This window comes from Staurois parvus, unplaced genomic scaffold (assembly GCF_062004578.1).
Source record: "Staurois parvus isolate SC_StPar_1 unplaced genomic scaffold, SC_StPar_1.0 ptg000299l, whole genome shotgun sequence".
Lineage (NCBI taxonomy): Eukaryota > Metazoa > Chordata > Amphibia > Anura > Ranidae > Staurois > Staurois parvus.
The window spans coordinates 22482477-22501885 of NW_028318095.1; the positions used below are offsets into that span (position 1 = coordinate 22482477).

The 19409-nt window shown below is 42.1% G+C and overlaps 1 protein-coding gene across 2 annotated transcripts in view; it reads left to right on the top strand.

Annotated features, from left to right (window-relative positions):
- Positions 1-2178: 2178 nt before the first annotated feature.
- The window catches only part of TP53I13 (tumor protein p53 inducible protein 13), a 41584-nt gene continuing 24353 nt past the window's right edge, over positions 2179-19409 (top strand). The window contains exons 1-5 of one of the 2 annotated variants that reach the window (XM_089683023.1): positions 2179-2314; positions 8602-8676; positions 13960-13995; positions 15263-15321; positions 17864-17942. In XM_089683023.1, coding sequence (XP_089539149.1) covers positions 2231-2314; positions 8602-8676; positions 13960-13995; positions 15263-15321; positions 17864-17942 — 333 coding nt within the window. In that variant the 5' untranslated portion in view covers positions 2179-2230. Of the gene's footprint in view, positions 2315-6956; positions 7268-8601; positions 8677-13959; positions 13996-15262; positions 15322-17863; positions 17943-19409 lie in introns of those variants that run through there. The other variant, XM_089683024.1, reaches the window with a different exon arrangement.

Below are 19409 nucleotides of genomic sequence, written 5' to 3' on the forward strand. Positions count from 1 at the left end.
AATCCAATAGAACACCTTTGGGATGTGGTGGAACGGGAGATTTGCATCATGGATGTGCAGCCGACAGATCTGCAGTAACTGCGTGATGCTATCGTGTCAATATGGACCAAAATCTGTGAGGAATGTTTCCAACACCTTGTTGAATCTATGCCATGAAGAAGTAAGGCAGTTCTGAAGGCAAAAGGGTTCCAACCTGGTACTAGCAAGGTGTACCTAATAAAGTGGCCGGTCAGTGCACCCTCAGATTCCACATGGGTCCCGAAGCCAGCACCCTAAGACCCCAAGATGGGTCCCTGATGCCAGCACTCTCAGACCCAAATAAGGCCCCAATGCCTGCACTCTCAGACCACAAGTGGTCCTCAATGCCAGCATCCTCAGTCCTCAAAAGGGCGCTGATGCCACCACCCTCAGACCCCAAGAGGGCCCCAATGCAAGCACCCTCAGACCCCAAGTGGTCCCCCGATGCCAGCACTCTTAGACCCAAAAGGACCTCAATGCCTGCACCCTCAGACCAAGGTGGGTCCCGATGCAAGCTCCCCCAGTCCCCAAAAGGGCAACGATGCCTGCACCCTAAGACCCCAGGTGATTCCTGATGACACTCAGACCCCAAGTGGTCTCTGATGTGAGCACCCTCAGACCCCAAAGGGGCCCTGATGCCTGCACCCTCAGAAGTCAAGACGTCAAGAAGGACCTGATGCCAGCGCTCTGACCCCATGTACATCCCGATGCCAGCACCTTCAGACCCCACGTGGGTCCCGATGCCAGCACCCTCAGACCCCAGGTGGATCCCAAAGACAACACTCTCAGACCCCAAGAGGGCCCAGATGCCAGCACTTTCATAACCCAAGGTGGATCCCGATGCCAGCACCTTCAGACCCCACATGGGTCCTGATGCCAACACCCTCAGACCCAAGGTAGGTCTCAATGTCAGCACCCTCAGACTCCAAAAAGGTCCCGATGCCTGCACCCTCAGACCCCATGGTGGGTCCCCATGCCAGAATCTTAAGACCCAAGGTGGTTCCCGATGACAGCACACTCAGACCCCAAGGAGTCCCTGATGCTAGCACCATCAGACCCCAAAAGGGCCCTGATGCCTGCACCCTCAGACGTCAAGAAGGACCTGATGCCAGCACTCTGACCCCTTATACGTCCTGATGCCAGCACCCTCAGTGCCCTATCATTGGCGTCAGTGGAAGAGTGTCCCATCATTGGACCCTTCCTGTTTAGGACCCACCCCTTCATCTGTAAACTCCATCCATTCCATGTTAGGCTCCACCTCTTCCTATTAGAGCTCCACCCCAGGAGACAGAGACTGCAGACAGGATACAGTCCCCACAACTCCTACCTTTGCATCAGGGTCCCCGGAGTCCCCCCTCAACATTGGGGTCCAAAAAGCCCCCCCATAAATCAGGACCCCCTTTAAATCATGGTCTACAGAGTCTCCCCACCTTACATCAGGGTCCCCATAGGTCCTCCCTTTACATCATGGTCCCCCAGAGCCCCCCTCCTTAAATCCAGGTCCCTATAGTCTCTACCACTTACATCAGGGTTCCAAGAGTCCCCACCAATACATCAGGGTCCACCTTTACATAATGGTCTCCAGAGTCCCCCCACCCATAGACCCTCCCTATACATTAGTGTCTCCCAGAGACCCAGATCCCGCGCCTTAAATAAGAGTCCCCAGATTTCCCCTCTTCCCTTACATCAGGGACTCAAAATTCCCCGCGATACATTGTAGCGGCAAGATGTGTCCCCCCATGCAGAAAGCCTCTGAAAAGCTCTCACTGGTTGCTAGGGACCCGGCGTTCTTAGCAACTCATGCCCCGCCCCCTGCAGCTCGCTTTTCTTCGCTCGCGCCTCCCTCCTGCCGGCTTATAAAGCAGTCTGACTGGAGCTCCACTTTTGACACATGGAAACATGTGACCTCCATTTCACTTTTTTGTTTAAATGAACTTTAATGTAACAAACAACCAATGGCTGCAGACTGGAGCTTAACTCGGTAGGAAACACGTGACCTCCACTTCCTCAAGCTGTGTAGAGTATTGGGAAAAATGGAGTAGAGGTCACGTGTTTCCTATCGAGTGGAGCTCCAGTCTGCAACCATTGGTTATTTGTTACTGTAAAGTTTATTAAAAATGGAGTGGAGGTCACATGTTTCCTATGGAGTGGAGCTCCAGTCTTCAGCCAGACTGCCTTGAGTCTCCAGGATGTTGTGCTGAGAGCGGCCGGGATGTGGCGGGTGTGCGCGCTGTGCGCTCTTCTGGTCTCCCCGGTCCCGGTCCCGGTCCGGAGCTCCCTGTGTGACGATGGCCAGGTGAGAGGGGTGCGGGCCGCGCTGTGCTCTGTCACGTTTGTGCTCTGCCGGCAGCTTTGTTACATCCTGCATGAGAGTAGTTCTAGAGACAGACGTAGACCTCAAGCGATAACGTGTTCATTTTGGATGGAGTAATGAAGGGTGTAACCAGTTTGTTTGTTTTTTATTTTGCATCTGTGTCCCATTGGGGAACTTTAACTTCACTTCCTGTCCCACAGCCCAGACAAGAAGTTGGTGTCACCAGAACTAGTGTCCCCTTTGGAAGATTCCACCTCTACCTTTGCTGGTGACAACCCAAAATATAGGATTCTTTTCCCCAACAGGACAAATAGGAATGGTTTTGCGTGCAACAAGCTTGCCCAAATTGCACTGTATTTGGGGTGCCGTTAAGAAATAATGACACCAAAAGCACTTTGTGCATTCTGCCACCTTTCTGAAAATGTGGGCAGAAACATAAAGTTTGTTTATTCAGAACGCCGGGGTGTGGATGTAGCTAAATTCAGCTGTATCCACTAACTAGCTGTGATGATCTGTACAGCCAGAGTTGTAAAATTGGATTTAGTCATTCCGAATGTCAGGGCTGGTGTCTAGGCTGGGCTCACATATGCGGCCGTTCTTCTGCCGTCTTCATTTCTTATGGAGCTCAAAATTGTCTGCCTAGGTCTTCTGAATCCGTAAATCTGTGTGCACATCTGTTCTAGTATGGCTGCTTAAAGGCACAGTCCACTCTTTACACTCCAGAGTCCGCTCTTTACACTCCAGAGTCCGCTCTTTACACTCCAGAGTCCGCTCTTTACACTCCAGAGTCCGCTCTTTACACTCCAGAGTCCACTCTACCAAAATGTTATAAATGCGCCCACAATAATCAAATCAAGTGCTTTATGTTCTATTTGCATAGACGTGTACAAAGCATTGCCACTGTGATCAGTATGTGTTGGGTGCTGTTCTCACACTCCTGTATTCATGTCCCAAGACGCCTCACTCATGCCACCCTGATCTACAAGTCGCTCTGCCATTTTAGAAGATGGGACTTGTAGTCCTCCTATACACCGATCCCTGTGATTCCATGATGGGGCTGTGTGGGTGCAGTTACATACAGATGCACTAAACTCGAACTAGAATTTGCCAGTCCAAGAGAGCACCCCATAATTCTGGATAGTATGGGGGACGTGGGGGTGAAATATGACTGTTATATGAGGCCCCATTCACACTTGGCAATTGTGGGTGGAGTCGATGCAATTCTGCCCACAATTCCAAGTCGTGATTCAATAGCTGCAAAATGCACCATGTACATTAGGGTGCCATTCACGTGGTCGTTGTGGCAAAACACGCCTTTAAAGATCACATGGAGTGTGTTGCCCAGAAAGGAGCAGGAGTGTTTTTGGGCAACAAATGCGCATAGCGCAGCCTATGGAAGTGAATGAGCCATGTTATGTGTGACATGTGGAATCGCAGGAAAATCGCCCACAGAAAATTCTGAGCAGGAACGCAAGTTCCCGCAATGCGAAGTGTGAAAAGGGTCAGACTGTTACATGTTACAGCCCAAGTATGGGTGTAACATAAGACATGGTCAGAAAGGTGCACAAAGCCTTTAGGGCCCATTCACACCAGATGTGGTCATGCCTTATTTACTATGCAGTGGTGTGCTGGAAATAATAAAGCATGCACTATGTTTTCAGTGGAGGGGAATACAACTTATATTCACCACAGCAGCATTATGATATTGTGGTTTAAGTTTATTTCAGGTACTTGTATAGCGCCATCAATTTACGCAGTGCTTTACATATATATTGTACATTCACATCAGTCCCTAACCCTCGGGGTGTACAATCTATTGTCCCTAACTTACATTCATACATACACATATTAGGGCCAATTTAGACAGGATCCAAGTAACCTACCAGCATGTCTTGGGAGTGTGGGAGGAAACCGGAGTACCTGAAGGAAACCCACGCAGGCACAGGGAGAACATGCAAACTCCAGGCAGGTGGTGCTGTGGCTGGGATTCAAACTAATAACCCTAGTACTGCCAGGTGGAAGTCCTAACCTTTTAGCCACTGTGCTGCCCATTAACCTCCCTGGCGGTATTCCCGAGTGTAGCTCGGGGCAAAGTTTCGGTTCCACAAGCGGTAACCCCGAGCTACACTCGGGCTTACCATGCGGAGCTGCTCCAGGATCTGTTCTTCACTTACCTTGTCCTGCGCTCCCACGATGTCCCTCTTGCAGTGTCCCCGGCAATGTCCTCCGGCGGATGCCAGCATCTGTCATCTGGGTTCTGTCCCCTGCGAGCGTCGGGACGTACAGGGGACGGAACTGGCGGGAAATTTGAAAATGACAAAAAGTGACATTCACTAAATACACTAAAATCACATAGTAAACATTACTGTATCAAACCATTTCACATACATTTTGTCCCGAGTGCTTTGTCCTGTGCCCTGCCTGCATTTTGACTGTTCTTTCTGCCTGGAAACTGAGAAACGTCCATGGCGTCCAAAAATCGTCCCTTTAGGTCAAAATTGGTTTTAGACCAACTAGAGAACAGCGATAGTAAATCAGAACTACTTGCAGAATTGAGTGATAATGATTCCTGGGGAAATTCATCATCAGACACTGAAAACGATTCTGTGACTGAGCTCAGCGATTTGTGAACTAGGCGCTATATTTCAAATTTCAGTGTTTTTGGTTTGATTATATTATTGAATTAAATTTATTATTTTTTTAATTATTATTTATTAAATTATAATTTATGATTTCGTGTTTCAAATTGTAACATACCCGGGATGTTTACTAGACTTGTTCGGACAGATTTCAGTGAGTTATTCCTAAAAATTACAGGCCTACAATAAAAAAAATACATATTTCCATGCAAAAAAAGTACCGCTTTGAGCACAGAAATATGGACATAATCAGACTGCTAGGGAGGTTAAGTGTACTGATGTTTTAATAAAGTACTGTGGGAGAACAAAACAGAAATGGTGTTATGTGCCAAGAGCAGCGCTATGCCTCCTGGTGCGCTCCGGTGACCCTGCGTTTAGTACAACACACTGGGACAGGGGCTTTTGGAGGGGACTGCAGGCTAGCCTTTTGCTTACTGACTATGTGCCCTGGCATTTGAGGGGGCTCTATTCTTTTGGAGGTGTGTGCCTGGGGTACCCTTGGAGTAGTTTTTAGTGGTGCACCAAAATTAAAATTCTTGGACTAAAACTGAAATTTCAGGATGCATTTGGTCAAAAACTGAAATGGACAGGTTTTTTATTTATTTATTTTTTTTAACTTATACTTTTTGGCCAATAGGCTGCTTTTACACTGAGCGGTTTTTGCAGTGCTTTTGCGTAAAAAGGGAAAAGAAAAGCTCAAGAAAAATGACTTCATAATGGTCCATTGCACTTCCTTTGTAGTGTTATTTGCTTGCCGCATTGTTGCTGCATATTTGGTGAGTTAAAAAAAAACACCCAAAACTCACCTCCTCATTGAGGCCTGGTTCACACCAATGCGTCTTTTAAGACTTTTTGCAGAACGCACTACAGTTCATTTAACATGGTTTCCTATGGGACATGTTCACATCTATTCTTTTTTGAGCTGCTGTGTTTTTGGAGAGGGCAGGGGCTTTTTTTACATGCAAAACTTTACATTTTTGGTTCAACAAACTTCAATGTAGATGCTGCAGAAAACGCATGGTTTGTTTTTTATGTTTTCACGAGTTTGGTTCTTTTTTATGCATTTTGCATTTTTAATTTGCCCAGCAACAAATTGGCCCAAAAAAAAAATGCAAAACATTAAAAAACACGTAAAAAAACTGCATGCAAAAACGCAAACGTGCTGCAAGATGGACAAAACACAAACTGCATTGGTGTGAACCAGGCCTGAAAATGCAAAAAAACGCACGTGTTATGTTTTTGATGCATTTTGCGTTTTTTAATCTGCCCAGCAACAATTCCTGGCTGCATCAAAACCGTTATCATTCGACTTTTTTACAAATAAGTCTTGTATTTGTCTTTGTTCATTTTTTGTCAGTGCTGCTGATTTCCTGCTGTACCGATGCAACCACTTATGTCTATGTGCACCTCACGAGACTTCTTCCTTTTTTTTTTTTTTTTTTTTAAAGCAGACCTTGCAGTAAAAAGCTGGGTTCACTTATATCAGGGCCTCTCCCCCATAATAAATAGCTTCAAATTTAGAAAACTGCAGGAGGAAATCTAAAATGACTAACTCCCTGGCTTCCAAATTAGTTTGTGATGTTATTCATGATCGCTCTGGGGAATGCTGAGTATCTCATATCTACAGCATAGTGCAAGGGGAAATTCTGGCGAGATTTGGTGTACCCAGAATTCCTTGGAGTCTCCCCAGAAACACCCTGATCCTGGTGTCACCCACTTCTAGGTTCCATGGGGGGGCGGTAAGGAGGCAATAGGCCGTGTTTTTACTTTTAAAGCTGTTCTTTATGGTCGGGGATGCAGGTATTTTAAGCAGACGTTAAACACAGCCCTTAGAAGATATATTAAATTATGCAGACCTTAGAAGTGAGCGAGGAAGTATGTTTGAAGTGAGGGGGAAATTTGCTCTTAGAACCGGTGTCCATCTTAGACGACTTCCTCTCATTTCCAGGGATGGTGACAAGTAAAACTTTGGATATCCTATGGCTTTGTGTCCTATTCACCATCAGTGAATTTCACAGAAAAGAAGAATTGTGGATGAATTGCGTTTTGGTATATTTGTCCTTGGACTGAAGCCCCATGACTACTTGCAGCTTTCAGTAGAAGATGATGTGGCTTATTGACCGGCCGATTCTCCAACTTGTTGCTTTTGTCTGAAAACCAGTTTGTGAACCTCTTGTATCCACCTGGCAGTTTCGACGTAGTGGAAATTTTTTTCTTATTGACCTTCTCCAGCACACTACAATATCCGTAACAGCTTTAGAGCTTTGCTGATAATTTTTAGAGCTTGCTTACTTCAGTAAGTTGCTGAATGGAAATCCTGCAACATTTGTCATGTTTTATTTCTGCCTCTGACTCCATTGTAAGGATTATACCTTGATTTTCATCCTTGTGACACCAAGGACAATGAGGAAAATGGGGTATATTGGGACAAGAGAGAATCACAAATGGGAAATGTGGTTTAGAGGAACAGAAAAGTACAGATGCTAGATTGAAGTTACAGAAAGGGGCAGATGCAGAATGGGTTTCACCAGTACAGGAAGGTATATATGGGGGTCACTGGGACAGAAAGGTGCTGATGCTGAATTGTATATATACCTGTGAGAGGAAAGCACAGATGGGGAATGGAGTTCAGTGGGATGGCAAAGTACAGATGCAGAATGGAGTTTATTGGAGGGAAGATTTGGGATTAGAGTCTAGCAGATCTCTGATCTCTCCATAAAGAGTACTTGTCACTGCCCAAGGCAATCACAGGGGGTCTTGTCCGCTGCCTCTTGTAATAGCAATAAAGGTGAATGAGGGAAAAAAATTGAAATACATTTAAATTAAATTAAAAAAAAAAAAAAAGCACATGTAGGTCCAGCACACGTATGTAAGTGGTGACTGCACCACATGTGGGCGTTACTGCTGCAAACATTGGAATAAGATATACCCAGTTTTAAATCTTGACTTTTTGGTATCTAAGTATGGGATGCAACATTATATTTTGCCAAAAAAGGGTGTTATGTTGGTGTGCAATAACATTAATTTAAGTATATTGTTCCAAAAAAAAAAAAAATAAATTGCGTTTCGTAAACTGCTGCACAGATATTTTGTGACCTAAAAAAAATTGCAGCAACCACCATTTTAATCTCCAGAGCCTCATTTTGTAGTAAAAAAAATACTGATTTCAACACGTATGTAAAAAATATCAAAATTGCCCTGAATTGACGGCAGTGGAAAAGTATATTTATGCTCAGTACTACAATAAAGGTAAATATGATATCATGCATACTAAAACTTAATATTTGCCTCTTGTAGCAAGCAAGTTGCTTTCTACAAGATCAAATAAATGCTAATTTTGTGGCAAAGGGATCAGAGTACACACGGCTGAATGACCCATAGGAGGGACGAATTTCCTAGCAGAGATTAACTACTCTGGTTAGCCTGTTTCAAGGGCTGCCAAGAAGGATGCAGGTATTTTTGGATGTTTTTAGAGTCTTTGCAAACTGGTACTAGGGATGCAACCTGTATACAATATTTCTTGAAATTTCAAACTAATTTTAAACAAGATTTAAACCTAGGTTAATAAATGTGTATTAGTGACCAGATATTGTACTTTCCCTTTAAAACATTGACTTTTCTTTCTTTCAGTTTAATATTCACTTGGACCTTCCTAACAAAAGTGTCTATTCATGTTCTGAGGACTATATTCCACTTTCCAGACAGGTATGATGACTTCAGAAATCTGACAGAAATTCCCATCTGGAAATATTGTATGTGGATAGAAGCTTATATGGAGTTAAGCTTGAGTTGAATGAGTAGTTCTTAGACAATCATTAAATTCTGTGTGATCACATTTGGTTTCCATGTGTCACATTTCTTTTAATGTGAGCATGTTGTGCAGCTGATTCAATTCTATCATTTAATTCCGTAGCAGAAAACATTAGCAATTCTCTCTTTTGTAGACTTGGGACACGTGAATTTCTGTGTGATTGTGCCACCAGACTAATCTCTTACCAAAACCTTAAAAATATGTATCTTTCCATGTACAGAATAAATCTGTCCTTTCAGCCCCAGGTCCAATCACTGACAAACTCATGTAGACTTCACCTCTGCAACATCTCCAAGATACGATTGTTCCTAACCTCGGAAACCACTAAGCAACTCATCCACTCCCTTATTATATCACGCCTCGACTAATGTAACTCCCTCCTCACTGGCCTACCTCATCGCAGGCTATCCCCACTCCAGTCCATCATGAACGCTGCTGCCAGACTCCTTCACCTTACTAACCGCTCTGTATCTGCCACCCCTCTCTGCCAATTGCCCAACGGATACCGTTCATAACACTGCCCCTAACTACATCACCGACTTTGTCTCTACCACCCAAACCGTACTCTCCGCTCCTCGCAAGACCTCCTACTCTCTAGCTCCCTTGTCTCCTCCTCCCATGCCCGTCTCCAGGATTTCTCAAGGACTTCACCCATCCTCTGGAACTCCCTACCCCAATCTATCAGGCTATCGCCTACTCTGCTCACTTTTAGGCGCACTCTGAAAACCCATCTCTTCAGGGAAGCCTACCCTGACCCCAGCTAATACTGGAATCCTCTATTCTTCCTACCACTCCATCCCCCACAGCTAATTACCTTTAGTACCACTATCCCCTTACTCCTAGATTGTAAGCTCCAAGGAGCAGGGCCCTCTAATCCCTCTTGTAGTGAACTGTATTGTTACTCTACCGTCTCCCTCCATAATGTAAAGCGCTGAGCAAACTGTCGGCGTTATATAAGTCCTGTATAATAATAATCATAATAAATGAACATTGTATTGCTCTTATGTTAGAATGTATGTAACATTGAGATTCCTGTGTATCTTTCTACGTGTCAATCAGAACAAACAACATTTGCAGATATGCATTCCTGGGCATAATCTGCAGCCAGGGTTGTATGCCCATGTGCGAGCATCAGCATAAATCCTTTTATAATGGCATACAGCTATTCATTGCAATGGAAGGTTGTATGCTCCACCTATACTCCCTTACGTTGGCTCTTCACGCTCCATGCATGTTGCATGCCGTCTTACCACGTTACAGGATTGAAGCCAGTCTCAATTTGTCTTTGGTTCAATAATTACTACGGCTGTTTTATCTAATGGAGAGCATGTTAAGGACTAGTCATTAAATACTGATATATGGGTTAAAGTGGTTCTAAATGCAAAGGGATTTTTACCTTCATGCATTCTATGCATGAAGGTAAAAAAAACCTTCAATGTGCAACTCCCCCCTCAGTCTGCCTAATATCTGAGATCCATTATCTCCTGCGCTCAAAGACTTAGATCAAACGGGCATTAGTACCAAACAGCGTGTTCATCCGCTGGTGATCAGAGGTTGTGCAGCTCTATCATGAAGCTGGGGAAGCTTGATAAAACTGTAAAAGAAGATGAAAGAGAGAGCGCACAAACCTTGCGCATTACCTTAATAAATAGTGACTAATTTTATTTAATTTAGGAAATATACTCACAACAGGCATAAGTAAACCATATCCACACAGGGTTACAGGTAAATCCAAAGGGGGGGATAAAAGCTAACGCGTTTCAAAGGGTGCTCCCTTCTTCAACAGAGCTGGGTTGAGCAGATAGAAACTTCAGTATGGCAGAGTTCCCATAGCAAGGAGACATTCAGTCACTAAGTGTCAGTATTACAGCAGTTCAGCCTGTTTCAATTGTTTTCCCCCTGATGAAGCCACGTGACCCTGTGGCGTAACGCGTAGGGGAGGGGCTCTGACGTCAAGACGCCGCGGTGGACGAGCGGCATTTACAAGCACAAGATCTGGGCACAGCTCTGTTGGATACAGCTGTGTGGGATACTGCATAATGTGAGTGGCGATTTATTCTAATTAAAAGATTCAACCTCACAAAGGATAAGGCACTATTGTGGCTCTTTTTTTACATGGTTTCCCAATTTACTGGGAGGAGGAAATACTACTTAAACCATCCCTAACTATCCATTGAGGCTCAGTGTGGAAGGAGGAATAAGGGAGACCTCTGATGGCAGGAAAAAGGCAATATAAATCCACGGCATGGATGGAAATACATATATAGTATGAAGATTACCACCCAGTCCTGATAGGACAAAAAGCGTTGTTAGCCACTTTGTTTGGCTAATTAAGGAGGTGAGCGCACACCTATCTATAGAGCACAGGGAGTGTGGCACAACACTGTATTTGTCACTGAAAAGATATAAAGTACAAAGAGGACTATTTATGAAGTTATTTTTGAGTATTGAATTAGTATTAATTTGAAAAGCACTATATGTTGCACTGATTTGAAGCACATAAGTTTTTTCACATCACTATTTATATGATCACTTGTATATGATTTTAAGTTTATATTATGGAGCGCGGCACCTGTATATGTATCTGAAGATATATATACTTTTTTATATATTTCATGTTTCACACAGATAATGAGTATTGTGTAAAGTGTTGATGCACCATAATTTGATGTAATAGTTTGTTAATTTATTGCACAAGGGGAATATCACATTTTGGCTCACGAGTATTACTAATTTCATTTGCAATACTGACTCATTACTTGCTTCTGTTATGTAAATGCTGAGGTTGGCCTTCCAGTACACAATTTATATCTGGGTACCAAGTAGGAGGGTCTACTTATGCTGTATTCAGATGATCAATCTCATTATTTTAGAAAGAATTGGCTCACTCCCAGTCTACTTTTGAACCACTTATCTTCCTAAAGATTAAATTGCAGTATGAGTCTCTTAAACCTAAGGAGATTGTAAGGGAAGTCATATTTCAGGCAGCATGCTAGTTGTAATTTAACCTCAAGCTCTGTGCAGGCTTCTGGCAAAGGCAGATGGAAAATTACAGGAGCAGAGTAAATAGGTTATTTATTTTAACAGAGTGCTACCGTAGTAGAAAGAAAAAAAAATGTGAATGTTTGCCAATTACAGAAAATCATGGCTTGCTTCAAATAGATATTGGTAGCGTTACATTTTAGAATAGTGCGTATAACAGTTGTACATAGTATATGAATTTAAAAACGTATTTTCCTTTAAGCAGTCCATAGATATTGCAGTGTTATATGTTCCATTTTCAGCTCCAAAAAAGAGAGAGAGAGAAAACGAAAAATTCTGCATATAGAGTGGGGAAAATAATTGTTTGATCCCCTGCAGATTTTGTAAGGTTGATCACTTTTGACGAACTGAAGGGTCTCATTTTTTACCATAGGTGTATTTTAATTGATAGAGACAAAATATCAACCAAAAATCCAGAAAAAAACACAATACAAATGTTAAAATTGAATTGTAGTTTAATGAGCAAAATAAGTATTTGATACCCAAGCAAAATATGACTTAGTACTTGGTGAAGAAATCCTTGTTAGCAAGCACAGAGTTAAGATGTTTCTTGTAGTTGATTGCCAGGTTTGCACGCATCTCAGGAGGGGTTTTAGTTCACTTTTATTTACAGATCTTTTCTAAATCATTCAGGTTTCTTAGCTATCACTTGGCAACTCGACGTTTCAGCTCCATCCTTAATTTTTTTTTATAAGATTAAGGTCTGGGGATTGGCTAGGCCATAACATGACCTTAATGTACTTCTTCTTGAGCCACTCTCTTGTTGCCTTGGCAGTATGTGTTGGGTCATTGTCATGCTGGAAGAACCATCCAAGACCCATCTTCAGTGTTCTGGCTGAGGGAAGAAGGTTATCATCCAAGATTTTACATGGCCCCGTCTATTGGCCACTCAATGTGGCAAAGTTGGCCTGTATGTTTAGTAGAGAAAAGGACCCACAGCATAATGTTTCCACCTCCATGCTTGACTGTAGGGATGGTGTTCTGTGGGTCATAGCCAGTATTTTTCTTCCTCCAAACGGCAAGTTGAGTTAATGCCAGAGTGCTCAAGTTTGGTCTCATCTGACGACTGCACTTTTTCTCCCAATCTTCTGAATCATTTAGATTTTAATCGGCAAACTTCAGATGGGCCTTTACATGTGCCTTCTTGAGGAGGGGAACCTTGTGGGCGCTGCAGGATTTTCAATCTATGGCGGCATATTGTGCTACCAATGGTTTGTTTGGTGACTGTGGTCCCAACCACCTTGAGATCATTCACAAGCTTCTCCCGTGTAGTTCTGGGCTGATCCCTCATTTTTCTCATGATCATCATTAACCCATGAGGCAAAATCTAGCATGGAGCTCCAGACCGAGGCGATTGATGATTATTTTGTATTTCTTCCATTTGCAAATAATCACTCCAATAGTTGTCTCCTTCTCACCAAGCTTCTTGCTGATGGTCTTATAGCCCATTCCAGCCTTGTGCAGATCTACAATCTTGTCCCTGATGTCCTTTGACAGCTCTTTGGTCATTTGCCCATGGTGGTGAGGTTTCAATTGAAGATATTCTGTGGACAGGTGTCTTTTATACACATAATGAGTTGTCATTCGGAGCACCTTCTTAAATTGACGAGACTAACCTGTGTTCCACGTGAGCACATAGCCAGTCTGTGGGAGCCAGAATTGTTCTTGGTTGGTAGGGGATTGGATACGTATTTTATTCACTTTATAACATTTGTATCGTGTTTTTTATGGATTTTTGGTTGATATTCTGTCTCTAGCATTTAAAATACATCTTGATAAAAACTATAGACCCTTTGTTTCTTTATAAGTGGGCAAACGTATAAAATCTGCAGGGGATTAAATAATAATTTTCCCCACAGTATGGCAGACAGAACCTGTTTTAACCCTGAAAGTTGTAGTTCTCCCTATTCCTGGTCTATGTAATATAGGGAAATACTGCATGTGTGGTGTGCAAACTGTTTCAAGGCTTTATCTTGCTGTATGTTTTGACCTGTGTGTCTTGCCAATGTCTTTTTGTTTTTGGTATTGGGCTTTTTTTAATCAAGACTGCTTGTTCTGTTAACATTGTTGTGACTGCAGTTACAGGGCCATACATGTGTTTGTCCTAATGCTTTGTTCTTTTTGTTCTGCAATAGGTGTATCCAAGTATAGCTACTAAGTATAAAGAGGAGGTAAGTTGCACAGGACTATATATGAATTCCTGCCTCATTTTGGGTTATTACACAGTAAAGCTGAATACTAGGCAGATAATAAGACAAATCAAATCCATAAATGTGTTGCACTTCACTGGTACCAAAGCAGTTCTAAATATCCTTACAAGTTCTATGTATCTTTAAAGGCTGAATACACATGTAAAAGCAGAATTTGAGAGCACTGGATAGTATAAGTAAAACCACTTTTAATCAATAAAATTGCAGTTTCACTAGAGTGACTAGATCAGCCCTTATCACCAAAACAAATCATCCAGATGAATACCAGATCTCACGAACAGATGCAAAAACACTTTCACTCTAGGATGGTAGCATTAGGAAACGGTGGAAGCCATGATGGATCTTTTCAGGTGGACACTGGGAGAACCATTAAGAGAGAAACTACAAATACATCCCAAGGTGGTACGGAAGTAGACCCAAATTGTAACTTTGGTGATGCAGTACCTCCACTAAACTGACATTGAAGAAAATCTCTGCTTCAGTGTGAAGAATCACATTTTCCTAGGTTTTGTCTCATTAAAAATGCTGCAAGTATGAAAAATACCCGCTAATCTGCCATAAATTCAATGAGCTTCTAACTGCATACATACTTTGCCTCTGCTGCACTGAAATCCTATACTGTGTTAAGAGCCCGATCCAGTCTGCTTCTGTGGACCAAAGGTCACTACTTCATGTTATGGAGATGAGGAGAGAGGGAGGTTTTCTATGGTTCTCATTTCCTGTCATTTCCTGGCAGTTCTGTTTCTCCTCTAAAGACATGCAAGAAGATTTGTTTCAGACAATCATCCAAAAATTCCAGGTCCGTTTTTATAAGTCATATTGTAAACTCAAATGACAAATGGTTCAGACCATTATTTTATGTCTGTTGGTAACTAATAAATATTAGCCGCCCTTCCAGCTGCCTTAAGTGTCCCTTGATATCCGAGGCTCTGTCATGTGCAAATATCAAGTTTGCTCCTTAAGTAGATGGATAGCTCCCCTCTTTCCTCCTTTTTTTTTTTTTTTTTTTAAATATTGGTTATTAAGCCCACATGCCATGTCCAAGAGCCACTGACACTGTAAGCTTACCTATCCTAGCACCCAGGTTTGGCAGTCTCAGGAGAAGGAAAGTGGCAGCACCCAAGGCTGACTGCTTTACATCAATGTAGCGATGTTCCTATATTTTACTGTGTGTAAAAGCCTAATTTGTTTCTGTCAGATTTTCATGGATGTTTTTTCTGTCTTATAGAAACCATATCATGCCTGTATGGATGTGGTAATTAACCACACCTCACCAATACCAAATAGGTAACTCAATGCTGCTAATTTCTTAAAACCTATTTCTCCAAGAGCTGTGTGTGTATAACAGGCATTTACAATGTCTAAACCAAGCTTTCAACAGGTTTTCTTACAATATGTATAAAAATGATGATTTGGTCAACATACTCGCCTAATAATGGCGCGTGTGTGTTTGTGTGTGTGTCGCTCTCTCACCTGCAAATCTGTCAGTATATCTGCTTGCCCACACAGAATGTATGATCAAGCAGATATACTAAATCAAAATAAAATCCAGCAAAAACGAAAAAGTCCAAAAGTTCAAATAATCAATGTCCAAAATAATTCATCACCAAGTAAATCCACCACCAAAAATGGTTAAATAGATCTCACCAGAGTATGAACTCCATGAGTATGAAATGAGGGATGAACTCCAACAGATGTGCTGCAAAGTAGAAAATCCACTCCAAAGGTGATTTAGTATCCAAACAGAGATGATCAGACCGTCACTCAAAAGAAAAAAGTGAACAATCATGGTGCAGTATGTTTTAAAAAGCATAAAACTTTAATGAAGAAATGCACTTACAAGCAAGGTGTCCAGACTGACGCCAGTATAGACAGCATGTGTAATGAATATAGGCGACTCAGACCCAGCCAAACATGCACATGCTACGTGCAGACAAACCAGGAGTATTCTGAACCTCACATCCAAAGGCACCGCCCTAAGCTTTTCGTCATCGACGTCCTCACGGAGTGGATGTCGTAGCATGTGCATGTTTGGCTGGGTCTGAGTCGCCTGTATTCATTACACATGCTGTCTATACTGGTGTCAGTCTGGACACCTTGCTTGTAAGTGCATTTTTTCATTAAAGTTTTATGCTTTTTAAAACATACTGCACCATGATTGTTTGCTTTTTTCTTTTGAGTGACGGTCTGATCATCTCTGTTTGGATACTAAATCACCTTTGGAGTGGATTTTCAACTTTGCAGCACATCTGTTGGAGTTCATCCCTCATTTCTTCAGGGTTGTTACCATATTATTCATTTCTCCCAGAACAACAAGTACTATATGCTGGTTTTTCAACAATCCGCATATTACTCTGGTGAGTTCTTTTTAACCATTTTTGGTGGTGGATTTACTTGGTGATGAATTATTTTGGACATTATTGATTATTTGAATTTTTGGACTTTTTTTGTTTTTTGATGGATTTTATTTTGATTTAAAATATTGTTTCTTAATGTTTTGTTTTCTTGTTACACTTTTGTATGTATTTAAGCGCAGCCTATTTTTTTGAAGTTTTGTATATCCTATAAGTTTATAGGCTAGGTTTTGCAGCTTACTGTTTTATATAATTTCTGTGGCGCTGGTTCTTTATTTATACAAGCAGATATACTGACAGGAAGAATCAATTAACTACCATGATGCTCCACAGAGCCGTGGTAGTTCGTGGACTACAAACGGTCGGGACACTGTGAATGAGTGATGCGGTCGGAGCCCTGCATGGCTGTGTGTGTGTGTGTGTATTTTTCTATTTTTTCTTTTTAAACTTGACAGCTAGCTAGCTTTCAAAGCAGGGAGCATTGGTTGATCTGAATGTCACATGTTATGCCCTGAATATGGGTGTAACATGTTACAGAAGGTGAACTTGTCCTTTTTAAACAAGTCTGAAGTAATCATTGGTGATCTTGCCATGAATGTCCTTCAGTCACTTGCTGTTATATGCTACCTGTCTCCCCATTTGGCTTCTGTGTTGTCAACCTGTCCACATGCTCCCCTGGAAGAGTCTGCATGTGGCTATGCTGAAAATATAGTCCACTGTTACTGTGAGGAAGCCAGCCCAGAGCCAATGCTGGAGAGCGAGTAATGGAAAAATCAACTTTTTGTTAATTCTCTTACTGGATATGAAGAGTGCTTTAAGGCCAAATTTGCTTTGCTGTCAATTCTTAACTTTCACTAACATTTGAATCAATGATTGTTTAAATGGGTTACTGCACAATTCTTTACTGAATGTACTTGTTTGTTTCCTTGCCATCCCTTTTAGGGTATACTTAAAGGCAAAACGTGCTTTATAGTTTTAGATAAAGTGGAGCTGGATTAAAATACTATTGCTGTCTGTGCCCCCATTAAGGCGATTCACCATCTTTATTTGTCCTGTTTACCATTATCATTGAAAGTAAAAGAAAATACAAAATTGTGGGTTGTCCTCAAAAAAGTAGTAGAGGGGAAAACGTCCAATGGGGACACTAGTTCTGTTGACCTGGAGGTCCCCAAGGGATTGCCCTAATTTGCAGGTATATCCTCTCACTTCCTGTTTGACTATGAGACATGAAGTGAAGCTAAACCTTCAAAATGGGACACAGATGACAAAAAACAAAATCTCCCTTGCTCTATCCAAAATGGGGGGGACCGTTTGTCTATAGTTCTGCTTTAATGCTTTCTTTTAATAATCTTTCATTCCCCTTTTCTTTTTTGCTCTGATTTTATGCTAGTGACAACTTAGTGTTTTGTCCTGTTTTATTATGACTATGAAATAAAGATTAAGATTGAAGAGCAGCTCTGTATGTTTATCTGTAGTGGAGCACATCGACCCATAAAAGCGAAGTATGGTGAATACATCTACTGCCCACCTCAGCGATGGATACAAAATCTTCAGGTCAGTATTTTTTTTAAGGACCACATGCCTCTTTTATGAATGCATCAAATTTTCATAGAGAACCTGAGAGGGATGGATCTGGATTCTATGGGCATTGTAAATGTCCGTAATGGAGGGCATCCAGTTTTATGACCAGCATTACAGTATATGTAAACCCTCACCTTGTGTGTGTGGGGAAAAAAATACAAACAAAACCCATTTAAGCTTAAAATCGAAAACATTTATGTATAGATATAAAAAACACTAATAACCCCTCCCCCCCCCCCTTTTTTTTTTTTTTTTTTTTTTTTTTTAAATAAGTGATCACATACCTCTGTTCTCTGCAGCACAGAGAGGCGAGGGAGGAGAAAGAGCAGCACACTGAAAGGCTGTGCAAATGGTGGGATGTTAAGCAGAAGTCTGATCATTGGAGGAGAGCAGGCTGAGTTCCCAGTACAGCTAGAGGACTGACCATGGTGTGTTCTTCTGTCTAGTGTGGACAGTTTTTAATAGGAAACTAGAGGGACTGACAGGGCCACCAGGGATTTCATACCAAGGAAGCAATACAAAGAGAACAGAATGCCTGTTCATGCACGTACATGGTACAGCAGGCACATATCAGGAATATTGGGTTTACATGTTCTTTAATGATGCCTGAGCCATTCTTTCACTTAGATTAACTTTAAAAAGTAGCTCTAGCTCAACTTTTCTGATGGATGTGGTATTTTTTTGATGAGGAGTGAGATTCTTTGTTACCTTGTTTTAGAATATCCTTAGTGCACTTGTTGCTAACAGAAAATCACTGTCCATCTGTAGTGCTCTGTGGGCTGTTAACATTTAAACAGCATTTCGAATGCCTGCATTTCTTTCAGGACGGGAACAAGTCAAAATCAAATTTATGCCAGATACCGTCAACTCATGTGGGAGTGAGCCCTTCACCCATAGGCATTTAATCATTGGAGGGAGTAAAACTAATCGTACACACATTGATTTCTCTCATTCAGGGCAAACCGATTCCTCCATTCATACTAGACCTGGTAGATAGAGGAATTTTCCCTGCTAGCTCTAGCCACCCAAAGAGTGAGTGTATTGGCTTGGCTTGATTTTTCAGTTTGTGCTGGATGTTGCAAACAGGGCCAACCAAGGCTTGAATTGCGATGGATTCTGTTTGAAATTTGAGCTGTGTATGGCCAACTTTACTGCCAGGTCCATGAGCAATGAGTGGATTGAACAGTGTGGAGGAAGCTTGAGTTGGCAGCACACTGCTTTTTACGAAGGAGAAAAGCACATCTATGAATATTTCCTGCCTTTTTACTTGCATGTTTGTGTTGCTAAATTTGTTGATAGATGTAGTTCTCGTTTACACCATGGTGCAGAGACGTCCGTTTTTCTGCACGCGTTCTGCAAGAGCACCAGGAAATCATTTGTGCGCTATGTGCCCTGTTTACACCACACTAGTATCGCGTGCAGATTTTTATTCTGTGCAGG